Consider the following 18938-nt stretch of genomic DNA (forward strand, 5'->3'; position numbering starts at 1 on the left):
ACACACTGAATATTCCTGCAGAGATACTTGTACATATCTGCCCATTTTTCTGGGTATCATGTGGTGGTTTGCACACAGTAGGTATCAGGAAGGGTTGAAGTTCCCTCGGACAGAGCTTAGACACCATAATGATGGGAGCTATAGAAAAAATTAAAGTAGATTGGGTCGATAGAGGGCAAATTTTTCACAAGCACCTAAATCTCATTGAAAGTCAATGGGACTTAATCTTCTAAATCCCTTAGGTGCTTTTGAAAAATTTGCCCAGAGAGACTAGAGAGATGAGATAGAATATTCCTAAATAAGCTCTGAATGCAAAAGGAGAATCATAATTTCACAATAACTCATTCTGAAGAAAAGGTTAGAAGAAGGGAGAACAAAAGAGCTGTTTGTAGATGCAATCGATGTCTTTTAGGGGCAAATCCCATTGTCTGTGCCAACCCTAAATACCAGTATCTGGATATTTGATGCAAGGGTCCTGCCCAAGGGCTGTAATAATTTCTACATGTCTTGTGCTCTCTTCTTCCCATAGGCTGCATATATTTGTGGATCTACCACAAATGTGGCATCTGTCCCCTGGCCTGTGCTACCTCCAAATCCTCCTTGTGTAGCAATACAGAAGGAGACCCTTTGGAATAGAACCCTTTCATAGGCTTCAGGTATCATAGAATCATAGAAGATTAGGGTTGGAAGGGACCTCAGGAGGTCATCTAGCCCAACCCCCTGCTCAAAGCAGGACCAGGGCCCAGTGTGACTGTGGAGACAGTAAGCAGGATTTTCTTCTTTGGGATTTTTGTTCCACAGACAGACTTCACTCTAAGTAGAGGTGTCACTCTAACTGGGACGGGAACCTGCACTTTGTGATACACTGGGATCACTTCAGACTTTCATCCTACTTCATTATAAATGGAGTTTCATTCTATCCCAGTCCACTCTTAGTGAGAGAATACCACTGCATTCAGTCATGCAGTGTGTTCAAACTTCCAGTCATTCAGCCTCCCAAATAAGGAAAAATCCTGAACTCATTACTACTAGTTACTGAAAAGTGTTACTGTGTGCTTGATACTGTACAGAAGATGGAGGAAAACACAGCCCCTGCCCAGGGATCTTACAAGCTAAACTATTAGTCTAGGTTTTAATACAGCACCCAGCACCATAGTATCTGTGCACCTTGAGCACTGATCCAGCAATCCTTACAGATGCAAGTACTCTTTACTCACACAAACACTCCTATTGACTTTGACTGGATGACACACTGGGGTAAAAGCTGCAGGATTGAGTCTTATGTTAGACGTAATACATTGCAAACACAAAACATACTAGATGAGTCTTAAAGCAGTGCAGATCTTCTCTCCCCCCAGCCCAATATATGAACTCTCTCTTAATTCATTCCTTACTTGGGCTGAGGTATAAAAAAAAAATCAGTGTGGTTATAACAGAAGGCCACATAGGAGTCTTAATTAAGAAACAAGAGGATATCTCCCACGCAACCCTGTGTCTATTCCTGCTCCAATTTTGGAGGTCAGTTATTTCTCATTAGCCAGCCCAATATGCTTCTCTGTTTAAACCTTCAGTGCTTTATTTGCAAAGATATGGTCTGTAGAGAGAAGAACACGAGAGGTTGTCTAGAAATGGACCACAGCACCATAATTTCCTGACCAAACAGAATGAGTTTAAATAGGTGATATCACGCTTACCTGTCCTATATCTATGGCTGGGTTCAGGCTAGTCCCAACATCCATTACTACATCTGTGCGAAGGTTCTGAAAGTTAACCAAAGTAAAGAATAAATAAGCACAAAGAATAACTAAAATTGGGTCACTGTGACTTTATACATTTTAGTTAATATATACAGTACTATTTAGCATTCCTGTTTTCACATATATACATATTATATATATAAGGCCCTCTCACTCCACATGGGACATATGGTAAATAAAGCTGATTGTTGTTTTTACATTTAATATTGATTCTTAAACCAAATTAATTCCTGGAGTAATTCAAATGAAGGCAATCACATTTTCTCAGAGATCTGTTTGACCCATTATGTATTAGTTCCAGGTTCCCAGTAATCAGTGCTTTGTAGCTGAACATAACAAATGCAATCAATGTCAGGTTCAGGCAAGCATTTTTTATTAAAAATCTCCCAGCCCTAGTTTTAAAGAGTCACTCAATTCTTTAATCTTTTACTGATGCTTTGTGCTTATAGTGCTGGCACCTTTTAATTAACAATCTCAAATGGTTTTGCAAGCCTCAGAGGTAGGTAATTATTATATTATACCAGCTTTACATATGGTTACACTGAGGAACAGAAAAGTTAAGAAATTTGTTCTGGGTCACAGTGAGTCAATGGCATAGCTGGAAACAGACTGACGCCTAGTCCTTGTTCTAACTACTAGATAAATCTTTCTTTGCCTAACTACAGAGGGTTTTTTTAATCATCTATCCACTCACCTTGTGGTCACCTGTCAGGCAGTCTATCTCAACCTCAGAGCAAGCAACACCATAAGAGAAGTAGTTGAAAGGCTTTCCTTCATTTTTCTCATAGTCATAATGAATGCCAGGAGTTCTTATCAGAAAGAAAACAAAACATTTCTCATTCCATGAACAGCCAAAATAAATAAGTTTTCACTGAATCATTTTGGTTTCCATAAGATTTAATTTTCTTATACTTCATCCTTTTTACCTTTGTGGGGACTAGAAATGCAGAGAATAAAAAAAAAAAAAAAAAGAGGAAATGCAAGGCTATCTTGCACTTCATAAACCTAGTTTTGGTGAACCTTTGTGAAGGATCTTTATCAATCATAACTATCTGTTGTTTCCCTGGAACATCAACATTTATAATGCTCATGTACAGTCCCAATTGCAAGAGTCAAAATACTTTATGTAAAGAATAAAATTGTGTATGTCTCAGAATTAGTTAAATTTTGTGCTAAAGTGAACTGGAGCCAGAGAATAAGATTGAGTGTGGAGCAATTCGTTTATTTACAAGTAGTTCACAGCAATTCCTGTGTTATGCAGCTCTGACAGTTTATGTAAACATCAAGGAAACCACTTGGCTCACAGACAAATGCATGTCAAAGATGCAGTGGGAATCGGCTCACATCATACATTTCAGTCCAATAGTATCTATTTTCAACATCAAGTTTAATGTTTTGTGATGAGCCCTATGTGTTTGCCTCTGACAGCAATGTTGATTGATGGAAGGAATGTTTAATTTTAGAGCTACACAAGAACCAGCATAACAGAGAAAAAGCATGTTTTTTTAAATATCAGAATGAATCTGAAAACAATGGGATCAATTCATACACTGGAGGCCAGAAGATGGCTTTATTTAATTGACTGTCTCTAGGACCTTTCTGAAATCAACCTTTTGAGGTTTTCCTAAGAGGCAAAGCTTGACCTCTTCTCTTTTGGGCTTGGAAAACCTAAAAGGCAGTGAAAATCAGCATTTTCTGATCTTAAGGGAAGTCAGGAAGCTGGGAGGCAGGTGCGGGTGCACACCACTGGGTCAGATTCACTTACATCTCTTTAAATCTGAACTGACTCCACGGAAGTCAACAGAGATATTCCAGGTTCACACTAGTGAAAATGGGATCTGAATGTGCTCCACACTTATCTCCGAGTTGTGCTCCACCAATGACCCATCTTCCCAAGAGCATGTTTGGGAGTAGAGGTGTGACTGATGGATGCGCTGTTACAAGCCTCCTTCAGCTTAAGTTGCCAGGTAGGTCAGGGTGTGCAGCTGCTGAGACGGCTACTGCAGCCTTCACCTGCCATAATAGCTGCAGAACAGCGTCATGGCCTGGGAGGAGAGTAATTATCCATCCAGGAATCCTCATGAAATGCTCCTGCACACAGACCGTACGACAAGGCTAGAATATTACTGCACTACTCCAGCTTTAATACTCACCTATAAAATCCTGTGGCTGACAGGCTAACACAGTCAACATAGGCTGCTTCCACCTGATAAAGTAAGCAGGCTTTAAAAAGTTATTCTTATTAAACTAATTCTTGCACAATAACCTTCTCAGAATGCATTCTGAGAAAGCATGTGGCCCATATACGCAATAGGGGATGACATTCACAGTAGAGCGGAGTGAATAAGTGATTTTTTGGGAGCCAAACATCTTGCAATTCAATTTCCTCATCTTTCTGCAAAGGTCTGCAACCATTCAGGAAAGGTAAAAATCTCCCCAAGCACAGGACACTTCAAGTTTGTTACCTGGCTGAGAGATTTCAGCTTGGGTAGTCCTGGACAATACAATGCAAGGTATGCCCAGTCGTTAGACGTTGGAATAAGGGAACTATTTGTCACCACAGAGGATGGTTGAAAAGTGTCATGGAAGTTTCTTACAGAGAAGTCAACTTTTTTTTTTTTTTTTTTTTAAAAACAGAACTACTTTGCTGTGAGCAGACATTTCATTCTCATAAGGACTGCAATCTGACCATTAAGATACATTGGAACCACTTGGGATTTTTGTGTAAACTTCATTAGAGATCAGACCTTGGTATGCCCAAGTTAGTTATAAGCAAGTTCCTGTGTGGGAAATCTTCATTGTAAAACCATAGATGTCACCCCTTTGGGGTTTACCCCTCTCAAATATCCTCTTCCTCCCAAGCTAAGTTGTTGCTATAGTCCCTATTCTAAAGCTCCTGGAGCCTGTCCTACAGGGTGAATAGATATGGAGGATTTGTCTACATGCTTGATTTACCAATGAAAGAATTTACTGTACAGACCACATCTAACCTGTACTAGGTATAAACAACTTACCCAGTCTTTCCAGGATCCTTTGGGCTTAGAACGTTTGAATGGCTCTAGCCTTTTTAAAATAGTCTGACACGCTTCCTTAAAAAAAAAAAAAAAAAAAAAAAAAAAAAAAAAAAGAAATCAAAATAAACAGCAACACTTTTAAAAGTAGTCCTTTGAAATGTCACAATCATTCACAATTATACTCTGCCTAAGTCAATATTATCCCTAGAACACTGACATATTAAGTGGACAAGGTTCAGTAACTGGGAGAGCTGATCATAAAGACGTAGTTTAACTGGGGAAAAAAAGAATCTAAAGCTGATTGGTCGTGCTTATCGTTAAGGGAGATCTCAGTGATGGTACAGAGCAGGGCCAGTTCTAGGGGTGGACAAGCAGAGTGGTCGCCTGGCTCACCAACTTGCAGGAGGCGCTGTACTGGTGTGGCCTGCCATTTTTGCTCTCTCTGATTGGCTGGCTGTGGTGATTTTGTTCTGTTTTTTGGCTCTGCCACTGGGAACAGGGGCACCAACATGTTTTCCATTTTGGCAGGCAAAATGGCTAGGGCCACTCCTGGTATAGGGTCTTCTCAGTTATGACACAAACTGTTGGAAGGACTCTAGTTTATAAAGAAAACTTTGCTATTTTAACCCCTTCTAGACCGCCTTAAAATATTTAGCAAGGTGAGTTTGTAACGGCATGGACATAAGTCACAATACCTTTGTGCAATTCGCTGTACCATGCAGCATGCCTGTAGTTTTGATGGCAATTCCAACTGTAGTCCCCAGCCCATCTGCATGTTATACTTAACAGTACACCATCCTTACGGTTAATGCCACAGACATTACTAGGAAGTTATTCATTTAAATGGATGCCTTGTTTTGTTCAATTTACTAATTTGTGAATTAGAAATTTTATGGTTGGCAATGGACTGAACGTGAAAGTCTCATAAAAACCTTGAAATAAATATGGTCATTCATTAGCTGCTGCATTCTAGTAATAGTGACCATCACAAGGAATTATGATGTATCGTGTGCCTATTATTTCCTTTTCAAGGACATTAGCTATCCCATATCTTTTAAAAGGAACATGTACACAGCCTGTTTTTCCATTCTGCAGCCCTAGCTTATCATTTAGAGGTCTGAGTTACTCAATTTGCCTTACAGAGACAGCCATCCCATTGAGGTCTGTGCTGACAGAAGCCGCTGTTGCAGAGGTATTTGGGACGGTGTTAGTGCTGGTCTCACTGATGTGAATGTAGGCGGTGGGGATTCCCAGAGTTCTGCTGGCAACCTGCAGAGCAACAAAAACTGACTCTAGAGAACATATTTGTGAGGCATGCCATTCCCTATCCACACTATCCATGCTGCAACCTTCTCTCCTCTCTTCTGAATCACAGGCTTTGTATATGCCACATAGCATCACAGAACAGGTTATGGGAAACCATGGTGAGAAAAAGGGATAAAAGAGCCCAGAAACTTGATGTGAAAGATTTCTAACATTTCTCTCTTTGAAGTGAAATAAAACCTTAACAATGTTCTACCAGTTCAATGGAGCCAAGATTTCATCCATAGAATTCTAGACACCCCATTAAGTTCTAAAATGTTTTAAATTATGGGTTTCAGGTTTGCCCATATCTAGCAAGCTCTTTTAAAAATAATTAAGCCAGACTCTGATCTTGTTTATCCCAATGTAAATCTAGAGTAACTCCATCAACATCAGTAGAATTCCTCCGTATTCACATTGCAGTTACATCAGCATCCAAATTTATTAAAATTTAACAAGTATGTCAAATACAAAAGAGAAAGAGAAATATTAGTTTAAATATAAGGTGGAAATTGCAGTTTAATAGGATCAGAAAAAAAAAAGATGTAGCTTCTTCTAGCAATAAAGAGTACAGCCTTATTCATACTGCAGAGTCTACACAACTACATTAAAAACTGAATATATTAGTTTAAATCAATGTGTATAGATAATACAGCTTATAATCTTCACTTCCCATTATAACACCATTTTAGAAATCTAGCATTGGTGCTGACGCAGTGAGGGTGATTATCAGGGTTTAGGGCCCTACACAAACCTATGAACCATTATAGCAGCTCCCTTACTGCCTGTTGGAAAGAATATTATGGAAGTGAGACTGGAGTTTGTTTTAAAAGAGGTGTCTAAACTCATCATTACCTGGATCATCTTGGTGTGAAGTCCCTGACCCATCTCCGTCCCACCATGTGTAAGCAGCACAGAACCATCTGTATATACATGTACCAGAGCCCCAGCCTACAATAGGGATTATTAAAAGGATAAAGGGTCACCATAAATGAGCTAGTAAATTACCTGGCAGATTTCAGTTTCAGGGCACACAAATAAAAGCAGACTTTGGGACTAGCCTAAAGAGGCAAATCTGGTGTACAAGTTATCAGAGACAAACTCAGGGGATCATGCTCCTCTTTGATATAACTCTCGGAGACCAACGATGTTCACACTCACAGTGAATTTGGCCCACAGTCATTGGTATAATTTGGTCCAAATAACAGAATCAAAACATCAGCCACAGTTTTCAGCTATGGAAGTTGGATGAGCCAGTCTGAACCTGCCATTATTTACTTGTGAAACAGAGGAGCAATCTATCATCCAAACCTGACAGCGTCACCCAGAGCCCAGCAAACCCAAGATATGTATGGACAATATTATTACTGAATTTCAACTTCACACTGCTATTATCCTTGAGGGGGTTGAAGGGTATGTACCCAAACAGAACGAAACTGTGTGTGGTGGGGTCTTCTGGACAAATGTAAACCGAGAACTGTGGTGCATAATGTCTGCATTGGTTTTGAAAGAGTCATGTAATTTCTCCACTGGGGACTTTCAGAGAAGGCCTAAACCATTCTGACACAGAAGGAGAACCTGGACTGGTGATCATAAAATCTAGTTAATCTCCTGCAAAGAATGATACTTGCGGACCTGATTCAAAAAGGAAAGAGTGAAGCTGATCCCAAACTTCGTAGGAATAATGGCTATCCCCCTCTTCCTCCAGCGATTCTGTCTGGGAGAACAAAGCATCATTAGTAATCCCCCAACTGTCTTCTGTCAGGCATTCATCCTAAATAGGACACTGGGCTTTCCTCCAATTCAATAAAGACAAGTACTACACTTAGGAAGGAAAAAATCAAATGCATAGCTACAAAATGGGAGGTAACTAGCTAGGCAATGGTACGGCTGAAAAAGCTTGGGGTTACAGTGGATCACAAATGTAATATGAGTCAACAATGTGATGCAATTGTGAAAAAGGCTATTATCATTTTGGGGTGTATTTATAGGAGTGTTGTACATAAGTCATGTGAAGTAATTGTCCTATTCTACTCAGCACTGGTGCGGCCTCATCTGGAGTATTATGTCCAATTTGGGGTACCACACTTTAAGAAAAATGTGGACAAATTGGAGAGAGACCAGAGGACAGCTAAAAAAATGATGAGATTTTTAAAAACATGACCTATGAGGAAAGGCTGAAAGAATTGGGCCTGTTTAGCTTAAAGAAGAGAAGGCTCGGGGGATGAGGGGGGACCTCATAACAGTCTTCAAATATGTAAAAGACTGTTATAAAGAGGACAGTGATCAATTGTTCTTCATGTCTACCAAGGATAGGACAAAAAGCGATCGACTTAATTTGCAGTGAGATTTAATTTAGATATTAGGAAAATCTTTCTAACTCTAAGGATAGTTAAGTATTGGAATAGGTTACAGAGGGAGGTTGTGAAATCCCCGTCATGGAAGGTTTTTAAGAATAGGTCAGACAAACATCTGTCAGAGATGCACTGTGTATACTTAATCCTGCCTCATGCTGGAGGATAGACTAGATGACCTCTCAAGGTCTGTTGTGACAATTGGTCTATAACTTTTGCCTGCTTAGAAATTTCCCATGGAAAGTAGGTCAAGTTATTTTCAATAAGGAATGTTATAAACAGGTGCAAAAGAACCAGACACAGACTAAATTAGTCCAAAAAAAAAAAAAAAAAAGCCACATTTATGTAATCTAAGGACTGTTGAAATTATGCTTGTTAAAACCAAAGATGTAGAGCCTCAAGTTAATGAACCAAAATTGGTGTGTCGGATAATAGGCTTAATTGGTGGACAAAATAATAAGGGGATGGGCTATTCCACTCATCACTCCCTTTTTGGATCCTTTAAAGAAGAGACTTTGAGGGAAAAGAAAATACAGAAAGAACAGATGGAGAGGAAAAACTGATGGAATGAGTTTCACCATCATGGCTGCCACCCCCACCATCTCCTTCATCATCCTAATCCTGAGAGATCTCCTGACCAGATCGAGCCACAGAGAGGTATCCAAATAACCTCTACTAGTGCTGTCTGAATCCCAAACACCACCTGGGATGAAATGGGATCAGACTTTAACCACAGCAGCAACAACAACTGCTCCAGCCCATCTCAACTAACTTCTCTTTTCCCCCAAAGGACAGATGTTACCATCTTTGATACCACCTAAGAGACTGTCAGACAAGGGGGATTTCCCTCTAAACACTCTCTCCAAGTGAAGGGAAAAGGAACAAGGGATGTTGTTAGAATGAAAGCCTTATTTAATACATTACATTTCAAATGCTTTAACTGTTTTTCCTTCTTTTCTGTCTCTTTAAAAATCTTTTAACAACCTTTTATTAAAGGTGTGTTTGCCACAGTACTAAGCAGGCTCATGCCTTTATATTCCAAACCGCTGACCTTGTTTGACACTGTTTAATGTTGAATAATGTTGGTTATGTTAACACCTTCAGCCCATTTATTCTATCTAACTTAATATAACAGGTATTTTCAGCCCTACATTTCTGTGATTCTAACAGATTTTTATATCTGGAATATAGATGATATATTACATAGATATATATTATATATTATATAGATATACCAAAGCTGAAATAAAGCACTTGACAGGAATACTGTTAAAAACAATCGTTAATAACCGTTAGGGATGTGTTTAGCATTTGGGTCCCAATAAGAGGAGGTCTGATTTGAAGCTTTTTCCCCCCTCAACTGTTCAAGGAAATGATTGTCTGCATTGATTAGCATTTGGTGGTGAATAAAAGCCAAATCAAAAAGGCAAAAAGTGTGAAATCCAGCAAAAATTGCTTTTATGTGCAGCTGAAATACTATGCAAAGTCTAGGTCTGATATACCCCTCTCTGTACCTTCTTATCCCTACAAAAATGTAACACATTAGGCCAAATTAATCCCTGGTGCAAGTCAGTGGGATGACCTTGACCCCCTATAGTATTAAGGGTCCTGCCCACAATGGGATTGAAGAAATTTCAAGAAAGAAAAGGGGAAAAAAGTCAAATCTTTACCACATCTTTGATTCTAAATCACCCAAGTTACTGACTGGATTTTAGTACCTGGTATCCCAGCAGAGAGTAAAACACCTACCTATTGAATTCATCTATGAGTGTCTTTCTTGCGTAATATTCTGAGCTCACTAGGCACTCTTCCCAGCATCTTTGCAAAGTGAATCCTTCAAGCTTTTGGTTAAAGTGGGTCAGGTCTCCTTCATTGTAAAGATTCAGCTTTCGCACCTTCCCAAAGAAAGAGACATTGATAGGATTTGTTAAGTGTAATTAAATCAGTGCTTTAGTCCAAGTCTTTTTAATCGAACAATATCAAGAACAAATTAGACTTTAATTCTTCCTCCTCCTCTTCTGGCTCCACTGAACAACATGTTGATAGTCCATGATCTGTTCATGAGAAAGCCTGACGACAAGAGTTTAGAATGGGATTTTCAAGAACGCCTAAGGGATTTAGGTACTCTAATGCCTTTCAGTGGGATTTGGTCACCTAATTGCCTTAGCTTTCTTTGAAAATCCCAGCCTTAAAGCTGATGTTACTGAATGAGACATAACTGAAATGACAAAGGAAACTCAGTGAGGCAGAAGATAATTCAAATTCCAATTTGGCATATTGACTTGAGTCAGCACAGAATTGGGACCCTGATTAGGACTGGCAAAGACAAAGGGAGAATTCCTGTGCTTAATATCTAGTAGTAGTTGTGTGTCAAATTCCCAAGGCTTAAATAATATGCTGCACTGTACTGTTTCAATTGATTTGTACCTGCTCTGCTGGCAGACCACACTTCAGGATAACATCACTCATCCAGCACTCAGCGATCATCATTCCCTGGGGACCTCCAAAGCCACGGAATGCTGTGTTGGAGGACAAGTTAGTCTTGCAAACTACACCCACGCCCTTGATGTTTGGGATGTTGTAGGAGTTATCCATATGGAACAAAGCTCTGTCCATAATCTGATGAACAACAGATACAAAACAGAAGGGGTAAATTCCATGTCAGATTTTACACTTCTTGTTAAAGCAGTGATGTGATACAACAAGGCAGCAAGGGCTAATTTACTGAAGGAGCGCTGCTTTGTGTGTGAGCCCCTCGGATGCAAATCACTCCAAAGGAGGGGAGTGAAGAGGCAGGATCATGGCATGGACTGCACTGGCATATGGAGTTGGCTAGCCCGAGAAGGAGGAGCTTGCTGCAGCTTCACAAAGGATAGTGCAGCGTGTCCTCACCCTGGGCTCCATGGAGCTCTAGGAAGCATTGCGACTCCTGAAGCACAGTCCTTCTTAAAGCTCCACCTAGGATGGTGCTGCCCCACATTGGTCCCTACTCTAGACTGCAGCTAAATGCCACAATCCAGCCCTTAAATAGGCACTGTTTGTAAGACTGACTGCTACTCTCACACCCATGGAGTAGTATTTTACTGCACAAGTAGCCCTACTGACTGGCCCTGTGAGAGTAAGGATGACTACATGAGTAAAGGTGGTCAATGGGACTATACACAGTAGTGTTTGCAGGATCAGATCCTTAGGCAAGGACCCTTCCCTTCCTTTCTATTTTATACAGCACCAAGCACATTGCCAGCACTAAGGTGAGGTTTTCAAAAGCATTCAGCATTGGCGTAATTCAGCTTCCACTCAAGTCCAAGGGACTTTTACCATTGATTGACTTAAATGGGGACAGAGTTAGGCCAATGCTGAGCACTTTAAAAGTCCCACCCTAATTTAATAGCAATAGTATCACAATGGGCAATGGGTTAAGTTCTGCACTCCCATGCAGCATGCCCACCCAGCTCAGGATGACTGCAGTGGAAGCAACACTGATGTAAACCAGGGCAAAACTGGGTCCTATATACGAAAGGTGTGTCGCTCTAAGAACCTGAACTCCAAAATTGTGTTTAAAAATGTCTAAAAGCAATTGTAGCTCTAAAATTCCATTCATGTACATTTTTACATTTAATACTCTCTAATGTGTCTAAACTAAGTGTATAGAATGAGTGAATAGTTTTTTGCGATACATTGTTTTACTGTAATTATTGAACAGATAAAATCAAGTCCAAATGTTAGGGAGTGGTTGCAGAGTGATTTGAAAATATCAAGCACCCTATGAGCACTAGGTATTACTATCAATATCAAATAAAGACATGCAACCGTCACTTATTTAATTTAATTCGTAATTATGACTTTAGGAACTACATTGCTATACTGATGATTTAGCGACCATATTGCACTGTGCAACACATGTACTGCCATAGCCTTTTGTGTTCATCTGTTTTCTAAAGTGAACTTTCCTCAACTTTCTTGCACAGTCTGAATTATTACAGTGGTAGTGAGGTTGTGTACCATGTGCCATGGCAAGCTCTGCTGGAGCTGGCTCAGACAGCAGTTGTTGGTACTGCAGAATGGGCCAAATTCTGCCTTCTGTTACAATGGAGAACAAAATGAATGAGTGTTGTTGGGGACAGCTGAAAGTTGAATGCAACTCTCTGAAATGAAAGGTGGTAGGCCTCAGTCTCTAACATGTAGAAACACCGAGACAAGCTTCTTTCCCAACATTTCTCTCAGATCAGTTTCTCTAGTTAGCAATTAGGACATTTTTCCTACTTACGGGTTGGGAAAGATCTGCAGAGTTGCCTCCATTGCTGTAATATGACACCTCCAAACTATTGACTTTCCCATTCTTCATGAAGCCGACCTGTCAAAAAACAGTTTCTTCAGGTTTATACTCTCTAGTTTCTACAACCTTTCCTACTGACATCTTGACAAGAAGATCTCACTCCTCAAGTAGAGAAGACAAAATGTCATAGAAACAACTTTGTTCCCCCCCAAAAATAAAATGAATGGATAGGTGGCAGCTTGGCAGCCCTGGTGGATGATGTCTTCTGCTTATTCACAGAACAAGTACAGCATGGGCAGTGCCAGTGGAGACTTCCCTCACAATGGGTCCCTGCAATAAGCCCCAACCTTCCCCCAGAAGGAACACCTCTTGAGTGAATGTAGTTCATTCACAGTGGCCAAACCCTTTTTTTTTTTTCCTTCAAAGAAAAATCAAATACAGTAGAACCTCAGAGTTATGAACACGTCAGGAATAGAGGTTGTTCATAACTCTGAAATGTCCGTACCTCTGAACAAAATGTTATGGCTGTTTTTTCAAAAGTTTACAACTGAACATTGACTTAATATAGCTTTGAAACTTTACTATTCAGAAGAAAAATGCTGATTTCCCTTTATTTTTTTAGTAGTTTACGTTTAACATGGTACTGTACTATATTTGCTTTTTTTTTTTTTTTTTTGTCTTTGCTGTTGCCTGATCATTTACTTCCAGTTCCAAATGAGGTGTGTGGTTGACTGGTCAGTTCGTAACTCTAGTGTTCATAACTCTGAGGTTCTACTGTATAAAGAGAAGCTTAATGAGGTTTTGAGAGGATATTAGGTAACAGAACTTCACACAGGGTAACAAATTCATGGCCATCTAAAGAATGTTACATTTGTCAATAAGCCACATGCTGTGGTTGCAGTGGAGACAGAACTTAGATACTTCTGCTCCAAAAGCTCAGGCTTTTCCTGATTAAGCTAAAGGAAAATCTCTGTTAGGTGTCAGCAGTGTAGGAAATATAACCCAGTTGAACCATGTAGTAGAAAGAGAGAGCCTGAGACATGGTATAACAGGCCTACTGTAAGCTTAAGGCCCAAACAGAGTCAAGTCCTGCTAATATAAAGCAGTTACTAAGAGTCAGCCAAATCATGCCCTCTTCCATTACAAAGCAGATGCCTACTTGCAGGTCCATTATTCAATACATGAATTTGTCAAGAATAGGGCTGGCATTGCAAAAACACAAGCACTCCTAAGCACTAAATATTCACATAAACACATCCCAGAAGGGTAATACCAGAACATCCCGATACAAGGTTATGGTGAAAACACACTCCTCGAAGATGATACAGGGACACATTGACCCCTCCTAAGGATAAGGTCAGGTTGACAGGGTGATGGACAGAGATGTTTTGAGCAAACCAATATATACAAGGTAAGGGGTGGTAACTAACCACGTCAGAGGGGCAATAAGTAACTTGTTTGTATAAAAGAGAGTCTCAGAGGGAATGTCTTTGCCCGGCCTAGGGGGCATTGGAAAGTCCCACCATTCACTGAGTTGTGTCCATTGTCATGGGTGTACATGTGTTAGTGTACCTGTAACCATTGAGCCAGAGCATTATTACCGTACTTCATCAGCAATAAACCTGTCCAGGTGCCTTCTACTGAAACTGAGTCTGCAGTATTATTGGGCAGTTCAATCAAAGCCTGCTGTGTCTGCTATCTGCACAGAGCTCAGACAGCAAGCTGAAAGAACACACACGCAGCCAACACCTGACAACAAGCCTCTCTGATTCTATCTAGTAGAGGTCCGTGACATACACATTGTAATTCATTAAAATACCTTACTACTCAATTATACTTGTTAAAGTGACATTATCAAGATAATACATGTATATTTTTCAAACTATCTGTGTACCTTATACTGTCCCAAAAAGGGATGTCTCCCACCAGTAATCAGCATGTCCTCATCTCGATCCAGCATGCATCGTACGGGGTGACCAGTCCTGTTAAAGGATACATTGATCAAGCTGAGATCATGTTGAGCCTGAAACTTGCTACCTTCTTGGCACAGAGACAGACTTCTTTCTTTTCATAAGATTTTTCATTATAACTAAGCTGCAGAGTGGCAATGGCTGCATGAACTAGGAAGTAAATCATCTGGATTATTCTCTTTCCTCTTAAGCAATTGGCATTATTACTGAGTAGGAGAGGCGAAGATCTTTCTTCTTACAGAGTGGGAGTTTACATTCTTGCAATGGTGCCTAGATACTAGGGCTTCTTAGAAGCATGGATACTAATAATTAAGTAATTCATCATTAGTTAACATCCTCTAGCTAGCTTAATTATGTAATAGTGTAAAGTAAAACACTAACTATATTTCTGTTTGACAGCCTGGCTTTAGTTGTTTAGTAATTTAAGTGAGTTTACATTTCATCCCTTAGAAGGAAGAGTTGTTCTTCCTTGCCTAATGAGCGTTTCTGCCTTTCCTCTGCTCTTCCTGAGGTTTCAGAGCAGAAATGTCCAGAGATCATAGAATAATAGAAAAAAACCTTGAATTTGGGGTTTATTTGTAATCCTGATGCAATTTTCACAAATGGCCACACTCTTTATGCCGGGGTGAACCAAAACCCCACATCCAAGCACCCCTGAATGTTGGGGTATTTGACATTCAGGTTCAATATTTTGTAGATTGGGTCCATTTCTAGGTACAATCAAAAAATCAGAGGGTACTCAGAAAGAGTAGACAGAGAGACAACAGTGGCAGGGCAGGGCTTGTACTAACATCAAGAATTAGGGTGGGGGACTAATTGTCATATCCCTGTTTGTACACAGTGTAGCTGAGGTGAGGTTTTGCTGGGTTTTGAAAGGGGCTGGGGAATCAGTGAAGTGAAGGAAGGGGACAGACAGTTTCAGATATGTGGCTTTATTTTCTTCAGGTTCCCTCAGTTAACGTTGAGGATGGCTGTCATTCTGCTGCTCTGCCCACCCTATTCACAATTATTAACAAGCCATTCAAGGTCCCCATCTGCTTGAAAGCAGTTTAAACTTCCCTTTCCAGCTGAAGAGCCCATTAGTGACCTACCCTAGAGATTCTCAAACCTGTTAAAAGCCTTTGGGATTAAGAAGCTGAGAAAGATTCTGGTCCAGCACCAGTCCTGATTCATAAGCACAACAACTTTCATCATCTTCTTAAAAAGGACAATGATATGTTACACTGGGCCTATGGGGTAAGTGACAAAGGAGGCTACCTCTCAGCAGCAAAACTTACTTGAATGCAGCCACAGCTACAGCTGTTGACAAAATAGTACTTCTGGACTCCTTGCCTCCAAACCCTCCTCCCATTCTCTTCACTCGAACTAAAATTCGATTTTCCGGGACCCCTAATGCACTGGCAACACATTTCTAAAGGAAAAAAGGAAACAGATTAGTCATTCAGGCAGCAGTGAGTAAATTGGGAGCTAGAAACAAAAACAGCCTCACTCTGAACCTTCTCTCTTCTATGTCTATAGCATCAACATAGGTGCTCAGACACTGTGGTCCTGGGCATCATACAAGGAGACAGATGGACAGATAGGTAAGAGAGAGCCTCCAGAAAAGCTTGTGCTTCATCTCCACCTGCAGCAAAGGCTACCTGACCCTGGTTCTGTGTCTTGTAATCAAGGAACTGGAACCTTAAGTTGCCTGCTTGCTAGGTTCCTTAACTATCAGCAGGGTATAAACTTAAGAAGGAACAGAGAAATTGTCATGCTCCTGGGGGGGCACGTGACGCCTGCCTTTGTGGAGGTTGTGGAGGGGCACCAGCCCTCCCCACATGGCCCTGCTCCCTCCCCCCAAGGACCCTCTCATGCTCCACCTCTGCCGTCCACATGCTGCCACAGGAGGAGTCAACCCATCCCATCCCCAGTGGCCACTTCTATTCTGCACATGGCAGAGTTGGCAGACTCAGCATGGAACGGATCCAGTGTCGCAGATATCGCCCTCCAGGGCCACAGGAAATGCAGCATGGGGCCCAGTGTGGGTGGGACCTGTGCTGCGCCCCAGAGAGCAAAGGGTACCTGCCCCCCCTGCCTGGTGGCATGCTGCCAAGCCAGCACTGGAGATCCAGATGGGCCCTGCTCCTGCTTGGCCTGCTCACCCCTCATGCCTCTTGGTGGATGGCATGAAGAGGTGTGAGGGGAGAAGCCTCAGGGGAGGGGGCTGAGTGGGAGCAGGGCCCGCCTGGACCTTCTGCACCAGCTGGGCTCTGCGCCAGCCCACAGGGAGGGCAGGTGCCCTTTGCTTTCCAGCGACACAGCCTGGGCCCCACCTGCACCAGGCCCCATGCTGTGTTCGAAGCGGTGCTGGGCCCACCCCGGGCTGGGTCTGCTGCACGCAGAAGAGGCCATCTAGGGTGCTGGACCGACTCCTCCCACAGTGGCATGTGGATGCTGGGGGCGGAGCAGAGTTGGGGCAGAGAGGCAGAGCAGCTTCCAGTGGTGGCTGGTTGGGGAGGCATAGCCTCCCCCAGCCTATTATACCCACTGCCTATGATCATGTTGGATCAGACCAGCAAGTCCACCTAGCCCAGTATCTTGTCTCTGACAGTGGCCAGCACTAGAAGCTTCAGAGGAAGGGGTAAGAATCCTGCAGTAGGCAGATATGGGATAATCTGCCCCCCCCCCACATAAAGACCAGGATGAGATCTAATAGTTAGAGATTGGCCCAAACTCTGAAGCATGAGGTTTAATATCCCTTCCAAAAGTTTTATTGCCATTGGTAACCTAAATGTAAAAGGCTTTATAGACTAGTCCCAGCTCTCTATTTTCACACAAGTAAAAGCTAGAATCTATTGCAGATGAACAGTTTATCCAAGTCTAACATGAATGATCTTCACTGCATCAAATTCACCATGGACAGCTAGGTCAATAAGAAAAGTTACCTGTGTATGTGTTGGACTCTGGGTGGACACAAAGAGTTCCATCTCTCCATCTTCACCTTTAGGCACGGCAATGGTGCAGTGAGTCTCCAGATAAAAGTGTTCCTGGCCTCCAATATACATTTCCCCTGTAAAACCAATGAAAAGGTGTTCAGAAACCTACAGGCCTATCATGGCTACAGGGCTGTTTGCTGCTCTGTTCCTTTTCTGGTCTCATTGCACCCCCTGAGGTGTTAAGCCTTAGGCCTTTATTTGTTTTGGGGTGGAATGTCACAAATCTCACATACTATTAGACCAGGATGTGGGTAGAACACCCTATTTATAACAGGTTCAGATGCTAATTACCCTGCAGGTCCAACCAGATACCTGTGTTTCTTCCCTTCCAGACCCAGTGATATGTGATGACCAAACAGCCTTCTTAAAACAAAGGTTTTTATTTAGCAGTAGGAACAAAGCATTAGAGAAACAGAATTTTAAAACAACAAACAAGTCTAAAGTCCTATTATCCTGGCTACCTAAGCAGACACCAGACTACAGGTTCCTGTGTCTGATCCTCCCTTCACTCTTTGGAGAATATCCTTTATAAATCCTGCCTGAGTTATTTGTTCTCCTGGGTTTGGCAGCCCTTGGATATTCCTGGTCAAACTAGTTCCTCTGGCTGAGTGGAGATTGAGGTAGACATTCCAGCTAACAGTTCTGGCTTTGTCCATAAACAGCTCTTAAGTTTTTGCTGATAGGTGGCTATTCTTCTTCTTCCTGCCTGTATTCCAGAGAAGCCCCCTTTTGAGTTAAATCAAGATATTCATACAGACCCCAATAACCAGGTGTGATGGAGTGTCCACCCCACACAAGACTTGAAGGAATTCAGGTGACCACGGAGACCAATTAACTCCATAGGCTGCACCTGGAGGAGGAGCTAGGAATCAGGGATTGATTAAATGAGGCTCAGCTGGACAGGAACAGGAGGAGCCAGTATAAAGCTCAGGAGCTGAGAACAGAATGGGGCTGCAGGGAAGTAGTCTCTCCCTGGGAGAAAGAAGGTGTGTTTAGGGCCTGATATAGGTAGCCTATAGTTACTCCTGGGAGTAGGGAGTTTGTGCTACCAAACCCAGATAAGGGGGAGAGCTAGAAAGATAGGAGATGCTTATGGGAAAGGCAGCATGGGATAGGATAGCACAGACCTTGGCTGCTGATGAGAGGGCTCCAAGCTGAACCTGGAGTAGAGGGTGGGCCCGGGTTTCCCTACCAGCCACGGGGGAAGGGGCATAGACCAGATGGTGGAAAGTGCACTACCTGGGACAGTTTGCCTTAGAAAACTTTGATACCCTGGAAGGGGAGGAC

General features: G+C 41.8%; 1 protein-coding gene across 7 annotated transcripts in view; it reads right to left on the reverse strand.

Moving 5' to 3' along the window:
* XDH (xanthine dehydrogenase) overlaps window positions 1-18938 on the reverse strand; it is a 72369-nt gene that overhangs the window by 5210 nt on the left and 48221 nt on the right. For 5 of the 7 annotated variants that reach the window (XM_067564825.1, XM_067564823.1, XM_067564826.1 and 2 more), the window contains exons 22-34: window positions 17601-17725; window positions 15951-16084; window positions 14598-14685; window positions 12695-12781; window positions 10855-11046; window positions 10177-10322; window positions 7709-7790; window positions 6929-7024; window positions 5912-6040; window positions 4772-4846; window positions 3911-3963; window positions 2452-2566; window positions 1695-1760 (exon numbers count right to left, since the gene is read on the reverse strand). In XM_067564825.1, the coding sequence (XP_067420926.1) occupies window positions 1695-1760; window positions 2452-2566; window positions 3911-3963; window positions 4772-4846; window positions 5912-6040; window positions 6929-7024; window positions 7709-7790; window positions 10177-10322; window positions 10855-11046; window positions 12695-12781; window positions 14598-14685; window positions 15951-16084; window positions 17601-17725 (1388 nt within the window). Of the gene's footprint in view, window positions 1-1694; window positions 1761-2451; window positions 2567-3910; window positions 4847-5911; window positions 6041-6928; window positions 7025-7708; window positions 7791-10176; window positions 10323-10854; window positions 11047-12694; window positions 12782-14597; window positions 14686-15950; window positions 16085-17600; window positions 17726-18938 lie in introns of those variants that run through there. The other 2 variants (XM_067564829.1, XR_010922964.1) reach the window with 2 other exon arrangements.

This window comes from Emydura macquarii, unplaced genomic scaffold (assembly GCF_026122565.2).
Source record: "Emydura macquarii macquarii isolate MOO-44397 ecotype Brisbane River unplaced genomic scaffold, CSIRO-AGI_Emac_v2 contig_2676, whole genome shotgun sequence".
NCBI classification, from domain to species: domain Eukaryota; kingdom Metazoa; phylum Chordata; order Testudines; family Chelidae; genus Emydura; species Emydura macquarii.